This window comes from Oryctolagus cuniculus, chromosome 17 (genome assembly GCF_964237555.1).
Source record: "Oryctolagus cuniculus chromosome 17, mOryCun1.1, whole genome shotgun sequence".
In the NCBI taxonomy this organism is placed as follows: domain Eukaryota; kingdom Metazoa; phylum Chordata; class Mammalia; order Lagomorpha; family Leporidae; genus Oryctolagus; species Oryctolagus cuniculus.
Genome location: NC_091448.1, coordinates 26,864,417 through 26,887,964, shown reverse-complemented (window position 1 = coordinate 26,887,964; position 23,548 = coordinate 26,864,417). Strand labels below are relative to the sequence as shown.

At 42.7% G+C, this 23,548-nt stretch overlaps 1 protein-coding gene across 11 annotated transcripts in view; it reads left to right on the top strand.

Moving 5' to 3' along the window:
• SPAG9 (sperm associated antigen 9) overlaps positions 1–23,548 on the top strand; it is a 167,139-nt gene that overhangs the window by 46,834 nt on the left and 96,757 nt on the right. For 10 of the 11 annotated variants that reach the window (XM_051824849.2, XM_051824852.2, XM_051824851.2 and 7 more), the window contains one exon: positions 16,364–16,434. In XM_051824849.2, the coding sequence (XP_051680809.1) occupies positions 16,364–16,434 (71 nt within the window). Of the gene's footprint in view, positions 1–4,667; positions 4,727–16,363; positions 16,435–23,548 lie in introns of those variants that run through there. The other variant, XM_051824862.2, reaches the window with a different exon arrangement.

The window sequence follows — 23,548 nt, the reverse complement described above, 5'->3', positions numbered from 1 at the left end:
CATATATGATTTTGTATCTTTCCCTTAACATGATCATATTTCCCTTGTATAATCCTTAGTAATGTCCGTATGTAGCCATCATCCAGAAGTTATGCCACCTGTTGACAGTTTTGTTTCTCTTGAGGAACTGTGCTTTCTGCTGTCCTCTAATGATACTTATTTAAAAGCCACTTTGTTTTTTACCTTTTTTTTTTTTAATTTATTTATTTGCAAGGCAGAGTTGTAGAGGGAGAACTACAGAGAGAGATCTTCCATCCACTGGTTCATTCCCCAAATGGCTACAATGACTGGGGCTGGGGCACACCAAAGCCAGGAGCCAAGAGCCAAGAGCCATGAGCCATGAACTTCTTTCAGGTCTCCCATGTGGGTGCAGGGACCCAAGGACTTGAGCCATCTTCCGTTGCTTTCCTAGGCTCATTAGCAGGGAGCTGGATCTGAAGTGGAGTATGGGATGCTGGCACTGCAGGCCATGGCTTTAACCTGCTGTGCCACAGCCCGGACCTGTTTTTTACCTTCTCTACCCAGAAACTCAGAACGAACTTTGGAGTGCACCCGTAAGCACTGGTTTGGACCTCGCCTGATTGGAATCTTAAAGTTATTTTTTCCTTGATCCAAATTTTATACATATATAATGAATAAATGGTGATATGTTCTTGTAAGGTATCTCAAGTCCTTTATGGAATGAATCAGGATAAAATATAAGTAAAAAAAAATTTTTTTTAAATTTTTTGACAGGCTGAGTGGACAGTGAGAGAGAGAGACAGAGAGAAAGGTCTTCCTTTGCCGTTGGTTCACTCTCCATTGGCCGCCGCGGCTGGCGCCATGGCTGGCGCGCTGCGGCCAGCGCACTGCGCTGATCCGATGGCAGGAGCCAGGTACTTATCCTGGTCTCCCATGGGGTGCAGGGCCCAAGTATTTGGGCCATCCTCCACTGCACTCCCTGGCCACAGCAGAGAGCTGGCCTGGAAGAGGGGCAACCAGGATAGAATCCGGCGCCCCGATCGGGACTAGAACCCGGTGTGCCGGCAGCGCAAGGTGGAGGGAGGATTAGCCTAGTGAGCCACGGTGCTGGCCTATAAGTAAAAATTTTAAAAAAGATTTACTTATTTATTTGAAAGGCAGAGTTACAGAGCGAGAGAGAAAGAGAGATCTTCTATTTGCCTTTTCAATCTTTGGCTGGGGCTGGTCCAGGCTGAAGCCAGAGCCTAGAACTCCATTTGGTTCTCCCATGTGGGTATAGGAGTCCAAGCACTTGGGTCATTTTTTTTTTTTTTTTAATATTTATTTTAAAGGCAGAGTTACAGAGAGGCAGAGAGAGAGAGAGAGAGAGAGAGGTCTTCCATTTGCTGATTCACCCCCCAGATGGCTGCAGAGGCTGGAGCTGCGCTGATCTGAAACCAGTAGCCAGGAGCTTCTTCTGGGTCTCCCACGAGGGTACAGGGGCCCAAGGACTTGGGCCATCTTCTACTGCTTTCCCAGGTGCATTAGCAGAGAGCTGGATTAGAAGTGGAGCAGCCAGGACTCAAACTGGAATATGGAATGTTGACATTGCAGGTGGCAGCTTCAGCCAGTGCACCACAATTCTGACCCCATAAATAAATTTTCAAAAAGCCCCAAACCAGGCAGGTGCCGCAGCTCACTAGGCTAATCCTCTGCCTGCGGCGCCGGCACCCCAGGTTTTAGTCCGGGTGGGGCGCTGGGTTCTGTCCTGGTTGCTCCTCTTCCAGTCCAGCTCTCTGCTGTGGCCCGGGAAGGCAGTGGAGGATGGCCCAAATCCTTTGGCCCTGCACCTGCATGGGAGACCAGGAGGAAGTACCTGGTTCCTGGCTTCGGATTGGCGCAGTGCGCTGGCCGCAGCAGCCATTTCGGGGTGAGCTAACGGAAGGAAGACCTTTCTCTCTGTCTCTCTCTCACTGTCTAGCTCTGCCTGTAAAAACAAAAACAAAAACAAAAAACAAACAAAACCAAACCAAAAACTTCCCCTGTTGATTGGGTAAACATTTTTGTGTGTTTTTTTCACACTTACAATTTCCCTCTTATGATATGTTTCATAGAAAATATTTAAGGAAGTAGATGAAGAAATATGAACATGTTAGTGGTTCTTAGTATATAATAGTATTCAGCCACTGTATGTGAATGGAGTTGGAGAATTATTAGTAGTAAATTCCATTTTGTTTATCATAATATATGAAGTTAAGCCATTATTTATAATAAATGAGCGTGCAAGCCAATAAAGAACCATTTACTGTTCTGTTCTCAGTTAAGAAACTTCTCTTGCCCTTTAGCTCCTTGAATTTACAATAGATCACTTTTCCCTGAGGTATATGCAGAGCCATTGCCTTTGGTGGAGATGAGCAGATTTAGAAAGTACTACTTAGCACTTCTGATTCTGCCCTTCCTTTCTTTGAATGAAAATCCACTTAAAACAAAAAAACAATGAAATGGGAAAATGTAGACAACTGAAAACTCATCTGTCAGAGTTTTGAACTCTAATCTTTCTACCCTTTCCATATCCCATACAACATTGTTTGCTTTTAAAAGTTGATATCAAGCTCTAATTTAGTAAAATACCTTTAAGTCTTTACTTGGAAACATTCTTTATTGTTGTAAGGAAAATATTAATTATTTCCAGGTAGTAAGAATAAGTACTTAAGTAGATGGAAAGTATGGGGAGGTTAGTGTGGTAAGTTATTTTTTATTTTAAAGTATATATTTAAAAACTGATCTTCATAAAAAGGTCTGTTAAGGATATGATTGATATATTTAGACTTCACAGCACAGAAGAAAAATAAAACATTTAAACTTAGTTGTATAATTTTTTTCCTTCTTAAATAAATTAGTTACAGAATTATTGATTTTTTTTGAAAGTCAGAGTTAAAGAGAGAGGCAGGGAAAAAGACAGAGATCTTCGACCAGCTGGTTCACTAACTCCTAATAGCCACAATGGCTAGGGCCAGGAGCTTTTTCCATGTCTCCCACATGTAAGAAGCAGGGGCCAAAGCACTTGGGTCATCTTCCTTTGCTTTTTCCAGACCATTAGCAGGGAGCTGGATTGGAAATGGAGCAACTGGGACACGTACCAGTGCCTATATGGGATTCTGGCACTGCAGGTGGCGGTTTTACCTGCTTACACCATAATTCCAGCCCACAAGTATAGTTTCATACCAAAGTTAATATTTGAGAGGGCCTACATATTGTCTTTTACTGTTTTTCAAATCACTTAAAAATATACTTTGAGGGTGATATAGAAAGCTTTATCAGTCCCTTTGCTGTACTTTGCAATTGGCAATGAATGTTAATATTCAGAAAAAGTTGAATAATGCTGTATTAGATCACTTTTTTCATTTTAGTTTTATCTTGTTAATAGATATTCCCTTTACATCATTTTTAGGATGATAAAAGTAGGCTGTTATTGATTTATATATTTTGAAGGCATATTCTTTATTTGATTAGGCAGTTTTAGGAGTTTCAGATTTGTGCTTTCTGATTTGAAAAAAAAGACAATTACATAGAAATTTAATTTTAGTCCCTTTTACTTGATCCTAGTTGTTTGTAATATAGATAATATCTGTATATTTAATAAACCTTATTTAAGAGCTGTGTCTTTTTCTTAGGACCTGTATATTCAGAAGTAGAAGAAAATTAAGCACAAGATAATTAGTACAAACACTAATTTTGTTGCTTTTCTTGTTCCTTCATTAGGTAATACTGTGTGGTCTTTGATTTTGTTTTATGTTTTATTATCTGTATTTGAACTCTTTCATTTTTGTAGTCTAGTGTTGTCTATTGAGAACCTTAAAGTTATAATTTATAATTAACACCTGGAACTAAAGAACTAAATGATAGAAAATTATTTTTATGAGTAAGAGTTAAAAGAATTCTGGTGATTTAGTTTAGAGAACAGAAGAAAAATAAATGAATTGATATCTCTCTCTGACATGCAAAGGGATGATGAGGAAAACAACAAGCTGTTTTTTCTGTCATTTTGAAAGATTAAAATAGGGGAAATGAAAGTGTTGACTATAGTTGGCCATGAGGAAGTGTTTCTTGATTGTGAGGGTGATGTGATACTCTGCGTGTGTACTGGGGTAAAGGATGGTTTCTCCCTGCCTATAGGGAGGCCTTAGAATAGGAGGCCACTTTGTGTCATAGACGGCTTAGGGGAGGTCTTCGGTTCCGTGCCTGGGTCAGATCACTGCAAGGCCTTGCCTCTGGGACTGTTTGAAGTCATCTACTTTGTTTTATGGGTGTGATCATTGATTCATGAGAGATTTAAAATATTTATAACTCACACTGGGCTATGGATTAATAATATGTAATATCTGTCTGAAAAATCTTTTGAAGTTTAGAGATACGATGAAGGATGTGGTTGGCAGATGGAGGTTTTCATTACTGTTTTGATGCAGTCATCTTGAGATCTGCTTGCTCTTGAGTCAGTATTTGATTCTGGCTTACCTGTTGGGACTTGGATTCTAAATTGTTCAGAGAGGTTTCTGAAAGACCAATGTCAGTCTTCTGAGGCCCAGTAACAGTTGGATTATCTGCCTTCTAGGAACAGTAAGAACTGATGACTCCTTTTGAGAAGGCAAATAATGAGTTGGATGTGGCATTCTAGCAGGTCTGTTTCTCTTTCTTCCCCCCATAGGCCTATCAGCAGTCTGATGGGGCAGAAGACAACAGAGATGGAAGGTGTTCCAAACTTGGCAAAGGCCATCAATCTAAGGAGGTAAGCTCTGATTTTGAGCCGGCAGAGCAGGTGGCTCTTCCTGCCTGAATCATATCCTCTTGCTCTTTGGACAGATGGATAGAAAGAGCATTCAAAATGAGGCTGAAGTATCACCATTAGCCGTTAAAAGGGGGAAACTTGCATCAATCCTTTGAATGTTCTTTTTCTTGTCCCCCCACCTTTTTTTTTTTCTATTGAGATGCCTTGGTTTAATTTTTTTCTCACCCTTAGAAAATTATCAGTTAAAACTGGCAGATTAGTTATCTGTTGCTTTTGGAATAGGCAGAATGAGCAGAATCTTGTTTATTTCCAGTTAACTTCAGGTTGTAGCTAGTTTGGGCGAGTAAGATGGTAGTTTTAGAATTTTTCCTGAGATCTTTTTTTGAAGTTTGGGTTCACATGGGAACTATTAAACAAGAAATGATCACTTTGGGGGATGTCTACAATCCTTGCCCAGATGGGCTTTTCTTTCCTGATCTCCCTTCCCTTCTACTTCCCTTTTCTGATTCTTTAGTAGTCTACAGGACTTTCAAGAAGCATCTCTTCCCTGTGTTAAAAGGTACTTCTGAAAAGTGTCTAACTCTACCCTCTCATGTGACTTAGGCCTTGAGTAAACTGAGCTTATTGGATGTGTTGTACTGAGTTACTGTATTTTCAGAAAAGAGTGAAAGGTTCTGAATTTGTATTATATGAAATGAGTATATTACATGATCTCAATTAGTGTGTGTGTATGTGTGTGTGTATTGCATATTCTGTGTACTATAGGTTCATATTAAATGATTTTGTGTTATATATCTAAAAATGATATTTTGAATCATAGTATAGATAAAGAAAACATGAAACACAGAAAATTATAAGCAGTTTCTGTTGATTAGAAGAGTTGGGGGGAGAATAATTGCCATATTAGCATTTAGAAAATCATCCAGAATAACAAAGGTACTACTATTCTTAAAGCATAATGGGTGACGTACCTCTAGTAATTTAAAATGCCAGTTAAGAGGACTTAATAAATGTTTAGCAAACAAGCCACAAAAATTAATTTTTTCTCACGTAAAGTTTAAAAAGTAAATGTTTCTAGTGTGAAGTGGTCTCTTTAGAGCCACAGGTACTTTCCAATTTATAACTTTGAGGTTCATTGTATTCCGGTATGTAAATTGGAAGAAGGGAAAAGGGAATGGGAGATTGTGGAAGTTTCTTAGTGGACAGGCCTGGGAGTGGAGCACCTTGTCTGTAACTCAGTCAAAGCAGAGGCGAAAAGGAGCAGATGCTTCTTTAATTTTTGTAAAGATTTCTCCATATGTTTATTTGAAAGGCAGAGTGACAGAGAGGAAGAGAGAGAGAGAGAGAGAGAAAGAAAAAGAGAGAGCCAGACAGAGCAACCAACCGACTGACTGACCGACCTTCCATCTGCTGGTTCACTTCCAGATGCCCACAACAGTCAGGTCTGGGCCAGGCCAAAGCCAGTAGCCAGAAACTCCCACATGGGTGGCAGGGGTCCAAGTATTTGGACCATTCTCCGGCAGGGAGCTGGATCAGAAGCAGAGCAGCTGGGATTTGAACCAGCACTCCCATATGGATGGCATTGCAAGAAGCAGCTTAACCTGTAGCACCACAGTGCTGGCCCCAAATGCTGTTTTTTTAAGTGTAGAGGCAATGGAGTGAACATACCTAAAGTTTAGCAGTCATCTGCAGTTCTTTCTGCTGTGAATTATCTGAGGAAAGAGAAGGAGATTTTAATGTAAATATAGAATTTATTATCTGTGCTCAGATAATCTAGTTTTTAAAACTAACTTCCAGATTCCTCTGGCTTGATTTTTATCATCGATATAAAACTCTTAACTGTATCTTCATCAGCATTTCATTTCATTTCATTTGCAGTATTCACTTACTAAATGTTGAGATTTTGTTTTTGTTCTCTTATTTGAATTTTTTCTTTTTCTTTTTCTTCAAAAAGAGGTGATTATTAAATTAAGATGTAACTTTTCTGCTTAAGTGGTAGATTTTAATATCTACTTTAAAAATTGAAATCTAACTCATATACCCTAAAGTCCACCACTTTAGAGTGTACAATTCACGTGAGGTTGTACAACCACTTCCAGTACATTATCATTACCCAAAACAAAACCCCATACCTGTTAACACTCACTCTTTATTCCCTGCTTCTCTTGGCTCATATCTCTATGAATTTACCTATTTTGGACATTTCACGTCAATAAAATTGTACAGTATGTGGTATTTTGTGTTCAGTTTCTTTCATTTAGCATAACATTTATTCATATTGTAGGATATATCAATACTTTAATTCCTTTTTTTTTTTTTTTTTTTAGTTGACAGGTAGAGTTATAGAGAGAGAGAAAAAAAGGTCTTCCTTCTGTTGGTTCACCCCCCCAAATGGCTGCTGGTCTTCCATGTGGGTGCAGGGGCCCAAACACTTGGGCCATCCTCCACTGCCTTCCTGGGCCACAGCAGAGAGCCGGACTGGAAGAGGAGCAGCCAGGACTAGAACTGGCACCCATATGGGATGCCGGTACCACAGGCAGAGGATTAACCAAGTGAGCTACGGCGCCAGCCCTTCCTTTTAAAAATTGAATAATAATCTTTTTTGTGGGTATACCACATTTCTTCTTTTTTTAAGATTTATTTATTTATTATTGAAAGGCAGAGTTACAGAGAGACAGAGGCAGAGAGAGACAGAGAAGTCTTCCATCCGTTAGTTCACTCCCCAAATGGCCGCAACAGCTGGAGCCAGGCCAATCTGAAGCCAGGAGCCAGTTGCTTCTTCTGGGGGGTCTCCCATGTGGGTACAGAGACCCAAGGACTTGGACTATCTCCTATTACTTTTCCAGGCCATAGCAGAGAGCTAGATTGGAAGTGGAGCATCTGAGACTTGACTTGAACTGGCGCCCATGTGGGATGCCAGCAGTGCAGGCAGCTGCTTTACCCACTATGCCACAGCGCCAGCCCCTATACCACATTTATGACCCTTCTTCCTTCTTAATCGCCTATGTAGCCTGCTGGTCTCAGAGATAAGAGCAACCAAAATTCTAGGTTAACTGTTTGAAATCCTATAGTGTGTAATTTGCAGAGTTCACTATTATGAGTAACCACCTTGGAAAGGTTTTCTTGGGTTTCTCTTGGCATCCTGACTTGTTTATTTCCTAGTTCACAAATTGGACGTCAATAACTTAGCATTTGAAGCATCTTAAAATGCTGTAGTTCACTACTGGTTAAAATGAGTTAAAATCTTATTAGTGTTCTTGTTTTGTTATTTGTTATCAGTGGGGTATTTGAATATAACTGGACAAAGTGACAAGCCTTCTGTTTACTTTTAGTGGAATAGACAAGTAAATTAGTTAATGATTCAATTAATTAGACTGAGTTGAATGGGTTATAATTTACTCTTGTACTGGAGTATAGAGGAAGATGGAAGTGGAGAATGCTTATGCTAGAGAGGATTATCATTTATATAGACTTAAATCCAATTTATGTAGATGTTTTAACCATAAGATAACTTGTCTGCTTTTATTTTAGATTATGTAAAATTCAGTATGCCTGTTACTAAATAGTGTAAGAAGTAAAAAATACAGACACACATGTGTATAGCTAGATAGCTAGATAGATAGCTTGGCTTAAATGCAGTTGTGATTTATTTTGCAAATTTCTAACTTGTAGCAATACTAGTTGAAAGTATATTAAAATACCACTTTTGTGGATTAAAAAAATTAACTTCTGTGTTTAGAGGAGATAATGAATGTTTAAGCCTTGTAACTGTAAGACTGTAGTGCTTATGAAAATATTGGGGGGAGGGCAGTGCTGTGGCGCAGCAGGTTAAAACCCCAGCCTACAGCGCTGGCATCCCATATGGGCACTGGTGCGAGTCCCGATTGCTTCTCTTCTGATTTAGTGCTCTGCTATGGCCTGGGAAAGCTGTAGAAGATGGCCCAAGTCCTTGGGTCCCTACACCTGTGTAGGAGACCCAGAAGAAGCTCCTGGCTTTGGATCAGCTCAGCTCTGGCCACTGCAGTCATTTGGGGAATAAATCAGCAGAATGGAAGACCTCTCTTTCTCTCTGGCCCTACCTCTCTCTGTAACTCTGTCTTTCAAATAATAAATCTTAGGGCTGGCGCCATGGCGCAGTAGATTAATCCTCCACCTGCAGCGTGGGCATCCCATATGGGTGCCAGTTCTAGTCCCGGCTGCTCCTCTTCCAGTCCAGCTCTCTGCTGTGGCCTGGGAAAGCAGTGGAAGATGGCCAAGTGCTTTGGCCCCTGCACCCACGTGGGAGACCCGGAAGAAGCACCTGGCTCCTGGCTTCGGATCGGCACAGTTCTGGCCATTGCGGCCATCTGTGGAGTGAACCAGCAGATGGAAGACCTTTCTCTCTGTCTCTCCCTCTCACTGTCTGTAACTCTACCTCTCAAATAAATAAATAAAATCTTTTTTAAAAAAAAAAAACAACTAATAAATCTTTAAAAAAAGAAAAAAACAGGTATAATTCCTTTCAGTGGAATATTATTCGGCACTAAAAAGATAGGAAGTATCAAGCCATGGAAAAACATAGAGTAGCCTCAGTGGCCTTTCTTAAGTGAAAGAAGCTAATCTGGAAAGACAGTATACTATATGATTCTAACTCTGACATTCTGGAAAAGGCAGTACTTGAGACAGCTGTTGGGAGTGGGTAGGGAGGGTTGGGTGGGTGGAATATAGAAGATATTTAAGGCAGTAAACCTGTTTTGTATGATACTATACTGGTGGGTGCCTGTCATTATACCTTTGTCAACATCAAGAGTGACTGAACCCTAATGTAAATGTTGTCCTTTGGGTGATGATGTGTCAGTGTAGGTTCATACAGTGTAAGAAACACACAACTTTGATATGGCATATTGGACTGTGAGAGACACTATTTATGTCAGAATGGGGGGAATGAGAATTTGCTTAATTTTTCTGTGAACCTAAAACTGCTCTAAAAATAAAAAAAAACAGATATCATAAGGGATAACTCATATGCAACCTCATGTAGTTTGCATGTGCTAAATGCCCTTATTAAGTGCTTGCTAAGAAATAATGTAGATATAGATCATTTGTATGAAATTAGTGATTATTGCCATTCCATCTTTTGAATGAAGTGATAAAGAATGGGTTTATAGGGAGCTGGCACTGTGGCATAACAGGTAAAGCCGCCACCTGCAGTGCCGGCATCCCATATGGGCACCAGTTCAAGTCCTGGGTACCCCACTTCTGATCCAGCTTTCTGCTATGGCCTGGGAAAGTAGTGGAAGATGGTCCGAGATCTTGGGCCCCTGCACTCACATGGGAGACCTGGAAGAAGCTCCTGGCTCCAGGCTCCTGGCTTCAGATTGGTCCAGTTCTGGCTGTTGCAGCCATTTGGGGAGTGAACCAGTAGATGAAAGACCTCTCTCTCTCTCTCTCTTTCTCTCTCTTTCTCTCTCTCTCTCTCTCTCTCTCTCTCTCTTTCTTTCTCACTGTGCCTTTCAAATCAATCAATCTTTAACAACAGCAACAAAAAGAATGGATTTATAGTTTAACTACTGTGGTTTTTTTTTTTTGAGGCAGAAGTAAGAGTATGACGCCAAATGGAAATAAACTAAGCAGAAAGTCACATAGATAAGAAAATTATAAATAAATGTTGCTTGAAGGGATTATAAACAGATAATCTGAAATGTTTAGGGAAAACCAAACACACAATAGAACGTTAAGGAATTTTTATGGATGACCAAAATCAACCTGAACAGTGGTCGTGTTCATTTAGATACTGGAAATGCGCAAAAATCAGTGGTCTCTTGGGGTTATACATCCCCCTTCCCCACAGTCTGGCTGTTAGGTAGTACATTGCAGCAGTGCTCTGCACACCAACATAGATCCGCAGGCTGGCACGACGTTGGGCAGGACCTGGTTCTGTTAGACAGAAGCCAGGTCTCTGACCAAGTCACCTGACAAACACCTTGGATAAAAGCTTTTCTTTGAGGTTTACTTAGCGATATTTAGTTTATGTATTAGTTGGCTAGGGCTTGTGTCCATAATAAACGACCACAGGCTGGATGGCTTAAATTTTTTTTTTTGAATTTTAATTTAAAATTTATCTGAGAAACACAGACACACCACCACCACCCCTCCCACCTGCTGATCCACGCCCCCACATGCCCACAACCACTGCCTGATCCCCGGGGGCGGGATGGGGCCTTCTGCTCAGGCCGCCCTGGCGGGGCGGGGCCACCTGTTCCGGCCACACCTGACCCCGCCCCCACCTTCCCCCAACCTAGGCAGGTGCTTCTCAACCACAACTGCCTACAGATGCTGCTGTAGCACCTGACCCCGCACAACCTGACCGTCATGAGCAACGCGTGCAGCACGCAGTGCGCGGGACCAGGAGTTGCTGTGGGACCTGGGCACCGTAGGCATGCTGCGTAACCTAGTACACTCCAGGCACAAGATGATTGCCATGGGCAGCACCGCCGCCCTGCGCAACCTGCTGGCCCACCGGCCCGTCAGGCACCAGGTGGCCGCCACGGCCTTGTCCCCCGGCACCTGCGTGCCCAGCCTCTACGTGCGCAAGTAGTGGGCGCTGGAGGCAGAGCTCGACGCCCGGCACCTGGCGCAGGCGCTTGGTTGATGGCTTAAATTAAACAGAAATTTATATCTCAAAATCTGGAGGCTGCAGTTCCCAAGAATAGACACATTTGGTTTCTCTTGCCCTTTTCCATGGCTTGCAGATGACTATCTTCTGTGTCTTTTTGTTTCCTAAGATTTTTTTGTTTATTTGAAAGACAGGGTGAATGAGGTTTGTGTGTATGAGAGAAAGAGAGAGTGCTGGTTCACTCCCCAAATGGTTACAGCAACTGTGTCTGGGTGTGGGCCAGGCCAAAGCCAGGAGCCAGGAACTCTATCTGAGTCTCCCATGTGGATAATAGGGCCTCAAGCATTCGGGCCATCATCACTGCCTTCTGAGGTACATTAACAGGGAGCTGACTTAGAATCCGAGCCGCTGGGACTTTCAAACTGGCATTCTGATATGAGATGCTGGCATTGCAAGTGGCAGCTTTAACCTGCCTTCACACACCCACCCCTAGCTTCTGTCTTAACATGGCCTTTTTTCTGCATGGAGAGAAAGATAGCTGGTGTCTCTTCCTCATATAAGGACACCAGTCCTATTGGATTAAAGCCTACTCTTAGGATCTCACTTTAATTGCTTCCTTCAAGGCTGTATCCCCAAATACAGTCACATTGGGAGTTAGGACTGTAACCTATGAACTTGAGGGATGCGGAGCACAATTCAGTCCATAACAGTTGGGCCAGGGTGGGGAGCAGAGTGGTGTGACTTAACACACCATATCCCGAAGAGTCTTACAGTCCATTGTAAGAACTTGTTTTTGGTCTTTTTAAAGTGAAATAGGAAGCCCTTGAAGGGTCTTGAGCTGATTCCACCCAGTTTATTATTTTGAGAACATAAATCAGGAGACAGTTGTGAGAATACACACAAGAGATGATATTGTGGACAAAGGTGGAAATGATGAAGGGAGAAGAGTGGTTGGATTCCAGACTCTGAAGGTAGAAATGGACATAATTTGCCAGTAGATTGGATATGTGAGGTGTGAGGGAAAGAGAAGAGCGAAAGGATGGATGGTTTTGCCTGAGTGAGAAGACAGTGGGAAAGAGCTGCTGTGAGGGAAACTGTTCAGTGTTGGTCTTAGAGACATCTGTTTTCAGAAGTGTATAGTTTACTTCCATCCATCCGTTCAGTTCGAGGCACTTTCTTATGTCAATAGGCATAAGAACAGAAGAATTTTCTTAAATATTTATTTATTTATTTATTTGACAGGTAGAGTTATAGACAGTGAGAGACAGAGAGAAAGGTCTTCCTTCCATTGGTTCACTCCCTAAATGGCCACAACGGCCAGAGCTGCACCGATCCAAAGCCAGGAGCCAGGTGCATCTTCCTGGTCTCCCATGAGGGTGCAGGGGCCCCAGGAGTTGGGCCATCTTCTACTGCTTTCCCAGGCCATAGCAGAGAGCTGGACTGGAAGAGGAGCAACTGGGACTAGAGCGGGCACCCATATGGGATGCTGGCGCCACAGGCGGAGGATTAACCTAGTGTGCCACAGCGCCGGCCCCTCCCTGTGAAATCTTAACGTAGACTTTAATATACAAAACAGATTGAAAGAGGGTTTCTTGCGAGGCAGTATAGCATGGTAATTAAAAACACAGATTCTGGAGCAAGACCTCCCCTTTGGGAATCCTTATTTTGCCATTTACTACCTGTGTCACTTTGGGCAAGTTGCATAACCTCTCATTGCTTCAAGTTCTGTATCTCTAAAATGAATACATTATTAATAATAGTATTAATAATACTTTCATGATAAAGTTAATGTTGGGACTGGTATTGTGGTACAACTGGTTAAGCCACCATGTGAGACATTGGCATCTCATATGAGGCCTGGTTCTTATCCCGGCTGTTCCTCTTCCAATCCAGCTCTCTGCTGAGGTGCCTGGGGAGACAACAGAGGATGGCCCAAATACTTGGGCCCCTGTACCCATGTGGGCGATCCAGATAGAGTTCCAGATTCCTGGCTTTGGCCTGGCCCAGCCCTAGACATTGAGGCCATTTGGGTAGTGAATCACCTGGAAGATCTCTGTCTCTCTTTCTCTCACTCTGCCTTTCAAAGAATAGATACATTCATTTTTAAATAAAGTTAATTTTAAACTCAAATATGTTAGGATTATGTACAGTGCATAGAACAGTGCATGCTATATGGCAAACACTAGAAGACATTAGCTGCTATTAGTGGTGGTGATGGGGATATAAATTTATGAATTTGTATCAAGTTAGTTGACAAGAGTAATGAAGTTCTATTGAACACAAATTTGAAACAGAGGTATATGAATAAAAGTTGGATTTTAGTTTAGTCTCAGCATCCAATTAAAATTTTTTTAAAACAAGATTTATTTACTTAGGTAGTTATTTGAAAGTCAGGGAGAACACATGCTCCCATCTGCTTGTTTACTCCCCAAATGCCCACAACAGCCAGGGCCAAGACAGGCTGAAGCCAGGAGCTATAAATTCTTCCCACATGGATGGCAGGGCCATCTCCTGTTGTCTTCCCAGGCACTTCAGCAGGATGCTGGATCAGGACTCAAACCAGCACTCCTAGGCCGGCGCCGCGGCTCACTAGGCTAATCCTCCGCCTAGCGGCGCCGGCACACCGGGTTCTAGTCCCGGTCGGGGTGCCGGATTCTGTCCCGGTTGCCCCTCTTCCAGGCCAGCCCTCTGCTGTGGCCCGGGAGTGCAGTGGAGGATGGCCCAGGTGCTTGGGCCCTGCACCCCATGGGAGACCAGGAAAAGCACCTGGCTCCTGGCTCCTGCCATCGGATCGGTGCGGTGCGCCGGCCGCAGCGCGCCGGCCGCGGCGGCCATTGGAGGGTGAACCAACGGCAAAGGAAGACCTTTCTCTCTGTCTCTCTCTCTCACTGTCCACTCTGCCTGTCAAAAAAAAAAAAAAAAAAAAAAAAAAAAAACCAGCACTCCTAGATGGGATCACAGCATTGTAAGTGGCAGCCCAATCTGCCGCACCACAGTGGTGGCCCCAGTATTTGATATTTTGGTTTGGTTGCATATTATCAAGAAAATACTGATTTACAAAGGTGAACAATTAAAAATCTATACAGGGGCCAGCGCTGTGGTGCATCGGGTTAACGCCCTGGCCTGAAGCACCAGCATCCCATATGGGTGCCGGTTCAAGACCCAGCTGCTCCACTTCCAATCCAGCTTTCTGCTATGGCCTGGGAAAGCAGTAGAAGATGGCCCAAGTGCTTGGGCCCCTGCACCCATGTGGGAGACCCGGAAGAAGCTCCTGGCTGCTGGCTTCAGATCAGCACAGCTCTGGCCATTGCGGCCAGTTGGGGAGTGAACCAGCAGATAAAAGACCTCTGTCTCCCTCTCTCTTCCTCTCTCTCTCTCTGTCTCTCTCTCTGCCTCTCCTCTCTCTATTTAACTCTGACTTTCAAATAAATAAATCTTAAAAAAAAATCTATACCAATTATACAGTAGCTTCAGAATTCCCCTAAGCTTTTAGATCAATTTAGTTTACAAGAAATACTAGAAAATGTTTCTTTAAAAATTGTTGCTAAATAATTTGCTTGGATTTCCTATTTTTAAATAAAAATCATAGAGGCGGTACTAAAAATTATACAACTTCATTATCTATTGTATTATCCCAACACAGCTGGTTTAAGTTTGCTTAAGGCTTTCAGCCACAGGAGAAGCTAGCAGATGTGCTCAGCTCTTACCTGGCGTGGTAAAGTAGGCTCCACAGATCCTGTAGTTTGTGTTTAAAACTGATGCCAATATAATGAGCCAATAACATATAGGCTTGAATTAGAAACAAATAAAAACAAAAAGAGCTTTTGTCCTAATTAATGACACGCTTTCAGTCTACTAAAGCAATTTGTGACAGTTAAATGTACACAAACCAAAAATGAGTTAACTGGCAGCACAAGCTGTGTTTTGTTTGATGTTTCATGTGGACATAAACTACTCAAATGTGTGCTATCAGAGCGTTTCTCTTAATAGCTAACTTCTACAGTTATTTGCCAGTCACAGGTTGTAGATTGTAACAGCCTTGGGTGTTTGCAGCTAGGTGACCTTACATCAAGAACTTTCCCAACTGACTTTAAGGCTTTCAAATAGGTGTTATTGAGTTTTGAGACCCCAGCTTCCCAAGTGGTCTTTAAAAAGTTCATGGAAACCATGCAGATTTAAGATTTTTTTGCACCAAATTAAACATCATTTAATTCCATTCCCACAAACTTTTTGAACCGCCTTTGTATTTCTGCTCACCGACTTGCTCCCACTGCTCCTCAGCCAGCATAGGCTCCTCGAGGCTGACCAGTCTCTCCCTCTGCCATACCACCAGCATGGTTTTATGTTCCTTTCTCTGTGGTAACAGTCTCTAGAACACTTTCAGTACCATCTGCTTGAGTAGTGTGATTTCTTCCTGGTCCTGCTTAGGCTCAACAACCTCTTTTCTAGATCATTCTTCTTTATTACCAGTCATTTTTCCCTGTGAAATACTTTCCTGACATTCTGTATCTCGGGATTGTTTCTAAAAATGTAATTTTTACTCTGAGCACTGCCTCAAATCAGTGCCACTCACAAAATCCATCAGCAGAGGGAGCTAAATAAGAGCAAATGAATCTGAAATTGAGAAGACCTGAAGCAGAAAAAGTACTTACAGTGGCATATTGTCCTTTCTGGTGCTAAAAAGAGATTTGAATAGTGTTAGAAATCATTGATTTGAACCCTAATTTCATATTAACATGATGTATAAGTTTGTGCAATAGTAATTTTATATCATGTTTCAAGTCCTGACTTTAACATGCATATTAGAGAACCAATGTGATAGTTAGATTTTTTTCCTTTCCTGTTTTCTCCCACTTGGAAGTTTGTTACATCTGAAGTCTATTAAGGATGATGAGCCGAGGTCACTGCTTTGTGAAGAATTTGATATGGCGCATTGAGTCCTAAAGTTGCTAAGGATTATGGGTAACCCCATTCCAAGTATTGAGGATGGATTTTTTTCTAGTAAATTTTTTGTGTTTTAAGCATATGTATCTTAATTTCAGTTAGCAGACTTGAAGAAAGAGAAGCAGAGCTGAAGAAGGAGTATAATGCATTACATCAGAGACATACTGAGGTAAGTTTCTGGATTATTCTTACCATGCTAAATCTGAGACAGAGAAATGGACATCAAGATGTACGTCTTGGTTTCTAAAAAAAAAAATCAGAGTAATTCTGATAATAATTTCCAGAAAACATTAAATGTGATGTGACATTTACCTGGTTACCAAATATTTTCTTGTTTTTCACCTGGAATTAACTTTTCAATTAATGAATTGCTTTAATGAATTTCTTTGCTACAAAATATTTGTTTAAGGCTGTCCCAATATTTGTTTGCTTGACTAGTATGATATTAAAATGAGAGAATTCATTTGCTTAGTATCAGTTTGGAAATTTTTAATAGTTGGTAAATTATCGGTAATCTCTACATTTATAATCTAGTATAAAGAACTTATTTGCGCCAGTGCCGCGGCTCAATAGGCTAATCCTCCGCCTTGCGGCACCAGCACACCAGGTTCTAGTCCCGGTCGGGGCGCCGAATTCTTTCCCGGTTGCCCCTCTTCCAGGCCAGCTCTCTGCTGTGGCCAGGGAGTGCAGTGGAGGATGGCCCAAGTGCGTGGGCCCTGCACCCCATGGGAGACCAGGAGAAGCACCTGGCTCCTAGCTTCAGATCAGCGCGGTGCACCGGCTGCAGCGCGCTGGTCGCGGCGGCCATTGGAGGGTGAACCAACGGCAAAGGAAGACCTTTCTCTCTGTCTCACTGTCCACTCTGCCTGTCAAAAAAAAAAAACAAAACAAAACAAAACTTATTTGCATTAAGTTTATAACAAATAAAACACACATTATAACATGTTAAATCTAAATGACTCTAAAACATATTTTCTGTATGAGTTTTTAGTATTTTAAATGAATAATTCCAGTACTTGATCTCTTCCAAGCAAATTAAAAATGTATTTAAGCACTTAAAAATGTTTTTAAAATTATTTTACTTATATGAAAAGCAGATAAAGAATGAGAGCCAGCGGCCTCTCATCTTCTAGTTCATTCCTTAAGTACTTGCAACAACTAGGCCTGGGCCCAGCAGAAGTAAGGAGATGAGAACTCAGTTTGGGTCTCTCACATGGGTGGCAGGAACCCAAGTACTTGAGCCTTCACCTGCTGCTTCCCAGGGTGCACATAGCAGGAAACTGGAATGGAGAGGGGGAGCTAGGACTAGAACCCAGGCACTCTGATAGCAGGGTACGGAATCGTGACTCTGGTAGAGGCCTGTGTTTTTGTTATTAAGAACCGTGAAATTTAACTGCACTCAGTTTGATTTTCTTTGGAATGATGTAGTTAACACTTTCTTGGCGAGAGGCTAAAATTTCTCCCTATTGGCTCTGATAGGCAAGGTTTGATGATTATTACCTTAGCTTTTTAGCCAAACCCAAACCATGAAGGGTGTCAGAGTTTTTCTTTTCTTTTTCTTTCTTTCTTTTTTTTTTTTTTTTTTTTGACAGGCAGAGTGGACAGTGAGAGAGAGAGACAGAGAGAAAGGTCTTCCTTTGCCGTTGGTTCACCCTCCAATGGCCGCCACGGCCGGCGCGCTGCGGCCGGTGCACCGCACTGATCTGAAGCTAGGAGCCAGGTGCTTCTCCTGGTCTCCCATGGGGTGCAGGGTCCAAGCACTTGGGCCATCCTCCACTGTACACCCTGGCCACAGCAGAGAGCTGGCCTGGAAGAGGGGCAACCAGGACAGAATCCGGCGCCCCAACCGGGACTAGAACCTGGTGTGCCGGTGCCGCAAGGCGGAGGATTAGCCTAGTGAGCCGCGGCGCCGGCCTTGTCAGAGTTTTGATATACAGTGATAGAGAAAACTGCCCGTGAAAGACTGGCACAATAGAGCTCTGGGAAGACAGGAGCAGATTACACAGCAGCTTTTTCAATTTGTAAAAGTGACTACATTTCAATTATATTTGATGGACATTAAAAATATTAAAAACCAATGGATTGCGGCTGACATTGTGGCGTGGTGGGTAAGGCTGTCACCTGCAATGCCAAAAGCCCATATGGGTGCCAGTTCGTCTCCCGTCTGTTCTACTTCTGATCCAGCTCCCTGCTAATGACCTGAGAAAAAGCAACAGAAGATGGCTCAAGTGTTTGGGCCTCTGCAACCCAGGTGGGAGACCTGGAAGAAGCCTTTGGCTCCTGGCTTTAACCTGGCCCAGGGCTGGCTGTTACAGCCATCTGGGGATTGAACCAGCAAATGGAAGATCGCTGTCCCTCTCCCTCTCCCTCTCTCTCTCTGTAACTCTGTCTTTCAAATAAATAAATTTTTTAAAAATAAATGGATTATAAAAGAGTATTTTTGGTTATTTTTACAGCATTTATTTCAAAACCTCAATAGTAACCTGCCTATAGTGTTTGTCAGTACTGATAACTAAAAACATGTTTGTGGAATATGTTTATATTCCATAAGTGATTGATAATGATGAATGATGAATAATACTTTTTTTAATAAGATTTATTTGTTTATTTGAAAGAGTTACACAGAGAGAGAAGGAGAGGTAGAGGTAGAGGTAGAGAGAGAGAGCAGTCTTCCATCTGCTGGTCCACTCCCCAATTGGCCACACCAGCCAGAGCTGTGCCGATCTGAAGCCAGGAGCCAGGAGCTTCTTCCGGGTCTCCCACATGGGTGCAGGGGCCCAAGCACTTAGGCCATCTTCTACTGCTTTCCCAGGCCGTAGCAGAGAGCTCAATCGGAAGTCAAGCAGCTGAGACTCAAACTGGCACCCATATGGGATGTTGGCACTGCAGGTAGTGGCTTTACCCATTGCCACAGTGCCGGCCCCGAATAATACATTTTTTTTTGAAAGGTTTATTTATTTATTTGAAAGAGTTACACAGAGAGAGAAGGAGAGGCAGAGAGAGAGAGAGAGAGAGAAAGAGAGAGAGAGAAAGATCTTCCATCCACTAGTTCACTCTGCAAATGACTGCAGTGGCTGGAGCTGCACCGATCTGAAGCCAGGATCCAGGAGCTTCTTCTGGGTCTCCCACATGGGTGCAGGGGCCTAAGCACTTGGGCCGTCTTCCACTGCTTTCCAGGCCATGGCAGAGAGCTGGATCAGAAGAGGAGCAGCCGGGACTCGAACCAGCGGCCATATGGGATGCTGACACTGTAGGCCGGGGCCTTAACCCACTGCTCCATGATGCCAGCCCCCTGGATAATACTTTTAAAATGAAATTTTAAACTTTTAATAATTGAGGATTATTATGATATGTTAAATTTCAGTATGTATAAAATATATACATTCGGGGCTGGCACAGTGGCGTAGCGGGTTAAGGCCCCGGCTTACAGCGTCAGCATCCCATATTGGTGCCGGTTTGAGTCCTGGCTGCTCCTCTTCCAATCCAGATCTCTGTTATCGCCTGGGAAAGCAGTTAAAAGATGGCCCAAGTCCTTGGGCCCCTGCATCCGTGTGGGAGACCCAAAAGAAGCTCCTGGCTCCAGGCTTCAGATCGGTGCAGCTCTGGCCTTTGTGGCCAATTGGGGAGTGAACCAGCAGATGGAAGACCTCTCTCTTCCTCTCTCCTTCTCTGCCTCTGTAATTCTGCCTTTCAAATAAATAAATGTTCTTTTTTAAAGATTTATTTATTTACTTGAAAATCAGAGTTACACAGAGAGAGAAGGAGAAGCAGAGAGAGACAGAGGTCTTCCATCCATTGGTTCACTCCCCAGTTGGCCTCAATGGCTTTAGCTGAACTTTTTTGAATCCAGGAGCCAGGAACTTCTGAGTTCCCCACGTGGTTGCAGGGGCCCAAGGACCTAGGCCATCTTCTACTGCTTTCCTAGGCCACAGCAGAGAGCTGGATCAGAAGTGGAGCAGCTGGGACTCGAACTGGTGCCCATATGGGATGCTGGCACTGCAGGTGGCAGATTTACCCGCTACATCACAGTGCCTGCCCCAAATGTTTAAAAAAAAAAAAAAAAAGACTGGGAAGTATACCAGTATCTAAACAGTTCCCATCTTTGCCCCCCCCCAAAATATGTATATATATATTACACATAGACACACACACATTCTTGGAAAAAATGTCTAAAGAATTTCTAATTTTTCCCATATCTTTATTCAATAAAAAAAAAAGCTTGACATTAATTTCAAATTAGAAGATATAGTACTTTTTCTGTGTGTTTCTATTCCTTTAGGGAAGTCACAGTCTGGGAAGAATAAAAATTTCAGGAAAATATATTTTTTAAAGATTTATTTATTTATTTGAAAGTCAGAGTTACACAGAGAGAAGAGAGGCAGAGGGGGGGGGGGTCTTCCTTTTGATGGTTCACTCCCCAATTGGCTGCAATGGCTGGTGCTGTGCCGCTCCGAAGCCAGGAGCCAGGAGCTTCTTCCAGGTGTCTCATGCCAGTGCAGGGGCACAAGCACTTGGGCCATCTCCTACTGCTTTCCCAGGCTGTAGCAGAGAGCTGGATTGGAAGTGGAGCACTGGCTCCTCAGGAAAAATCTTAATGACAAAGTTAGAGAGTTGCATACATCCACTCAACAGGGCAGATTTCCCACGGTGTATGACAGCTATTTGCATAGAGTCCTCTCTCTCATCACTAGCAGCTTTTGTCACCTGCCCTGATAGGGTCCCTTTATTTTGTTTTGCCTCCAGGGAGGTTTATGTAACACAGATACAGCTGCTTTGAAATGTGGGTCTGTTCTATCCTAGCCTACAGTTTTCTATGTTTATACATTCTTTCTAGAGATGCCATTCAATTAGCAATTATAAATAGCTATCTCATGCTAAAGAACTAGGTGCCCTTTAACTGTAAGCTCTGGAAATCTTCAGGGAAAGGAAATCTGAAAGTTTAACCTTAACTTCTTCATTATTATTTCCAAAGAAGGTAACACCTTTTACAGGTACAAAATAATTGCCTAAATAGTACTTTTATGAAACACATTGCCTACTGCTTCAGGGAGACCTACTGTGTTTCCTTTTTCTAAAATTTATTTTTAATTATTTTATTTGATTATTTTTTGAGAGACAGAACAAGGTCCTATCTGCTGGTTTACTCTCCAAATGCTTGCAATGGCAGAGACCTGTCCAGGGTGAAGCCAGGAGCCAGAAACTCAATCCAGATCTTCTTCCTGGTTCACAGGAACCCAATTACTTGAGCCACCATTGCTGCCTCCCAACGTCCACATGAGTGGGAAACTGAACTCAGGAGCCAAAGCCTGATATTGAAGCCAGACACTTTGATATACGGTGTCTTAACAACTAGGCTAAATACCTGCCCTCTAAGGCTCTTTCTGTAATGTGAATTACTGTTCTCTAATACAATCCAAATTTTACGTACATTCCTGAATTTGCAGAAAAGAAGACAGGCCGTAAAGAAGGCAACAGACAAAATATAAAGGTCAAGTAATTGTGAGGCAGTCAAGCCACATGTATACAGTGCTTAAGCTTATCACCAAGAAACCTGAGCCTTTGCAAACTTGTGAGGTTATCACCAGAATGTTTAGTGCATTGTCATTTCATCCTTTGCCTAAACTCTATCATACATCCCCATTTTACAGTTTGAAGTTTAGTGCATGCTGTGAAATTATTTGTGCCGAGTCCTATGCTGGTTAGTGATAAAATGCTAGATATTTTTCTGTGCCTCTTTTGTTTTATGTATCTCAACAACTTTAAGATCATTGGCTTAAGATCATTGGATAGAGGTATGTGACTTTTTTGGCTGCATATGAAGATTCAAAGCCAGCATGATTAAAAGCATCCATGCCAGTTGTTTTCTTTCTTTCTTTCTTTTTTTTTTTTTTAATTTTTTTGACAGAGTGGACAGTGTGAGAGAGAGAAAGGTCTTCCTTTGCCGTTGGTTCACCCTCCAATGGCCGCCTCAGCCGGCGCGCTGTGCTGATCCGATGGCAGGAGCCAGGTACTTATCCTGGTCTCCCATGGGGTGCAGGGCCCAAGTATTTGGGCCATCCTCCACTGCACTCCCTGGCCACAGCAGAGAGCTGGCCTGGAAGAGGGGCAACCGGGACAGAATCCAGCGCCCTGACCGGAGCTAGAACCCGGTGTGCTGGCGCCGCAAGGCAGAGGATTAGCTTAGTGAGCCACGGCGCCGGCTGCCAGTTGTTTTCAACCATCAACTTCACCATCGCCTTACTTTTCCATTTTTGCTAATGCTGTCAGACTCTTTTGTGAGGATATCTCAGGGAATGGGAGTTGGGGCCTATCTCAAATCTGGATTTTCTAAACAATGTGTTTGGGATCCTTAAAAAAAATTTTTTTTATTTGAAAGGCAAAGAGAAACAGAGAGAGAGACAGAAAGAGATCTTCCTTCTGCTGATTCACTCCCCAAGTGGCTGCAACAAATGGAACTGAACCAGGCCAAATCCATGAGCCAGGAGCTTCATCCCAATCTCCCATGTGGGTGGCAGGGGCCAGAGCACTTGGATCACCTTCTGCTGCTTTCCCAGGTGCATTAGTAGGGAGCTGGGTTAGAAGTGAAGCAGCTGGCATTCAAACTGGCACTCCTATGGGTTGCTGGTTTTGGAGACTAATTAACCTGCTACACCAAAATACCAACCCCTGGGATCCTTTTGGATGACTCCAGCTACTTTATTACTTTATTGCTGAACTGATTCCTCAGTTCATGTGAATGTAAAATGAATCCTTGAGAAACTTGAGATTTACAGTTCTGAGACCAAGAGACAAGACTGATGGATGTAACAGTAGATCATCTGAAGCATGCTCTATTTTACTCTCACCTTTCTTATTTAAAAAAAAAATTATTTATCTGAGAGGGAGAAAAACATACAGCTTCCATCTATTGGTGCACCCCCCAACGGTCTGCAACAGAGGGATCTGGGCCAAGCCAAAGCCAGGAACTTAATCCAGGTCTTCCACAGTGATAACAGGGGCCCACCCAACTGCTAGAGTCTCCCAGGATGTGCCTTAGCAGGAAGGTGGAATTGGAAACAGAGCCAGGATTTGAACCCAGAAAGTCTGACATGGATGTCCTAGCAGTGTCTTAACCACTGTGCCAAACTCTCAGCCCTCACCTCTTTTTCTGTCCAGGGCAGCACTGGTTCTGTCCTCCCACTCACTTTTTTTCCCTTAATTTAAAGTTGTTTTTTTTTTTAAACCAGAGATATATTGTGAAGCCCTATTATTAAATTTAATGTTTTATATCCAAGTTATTTTTC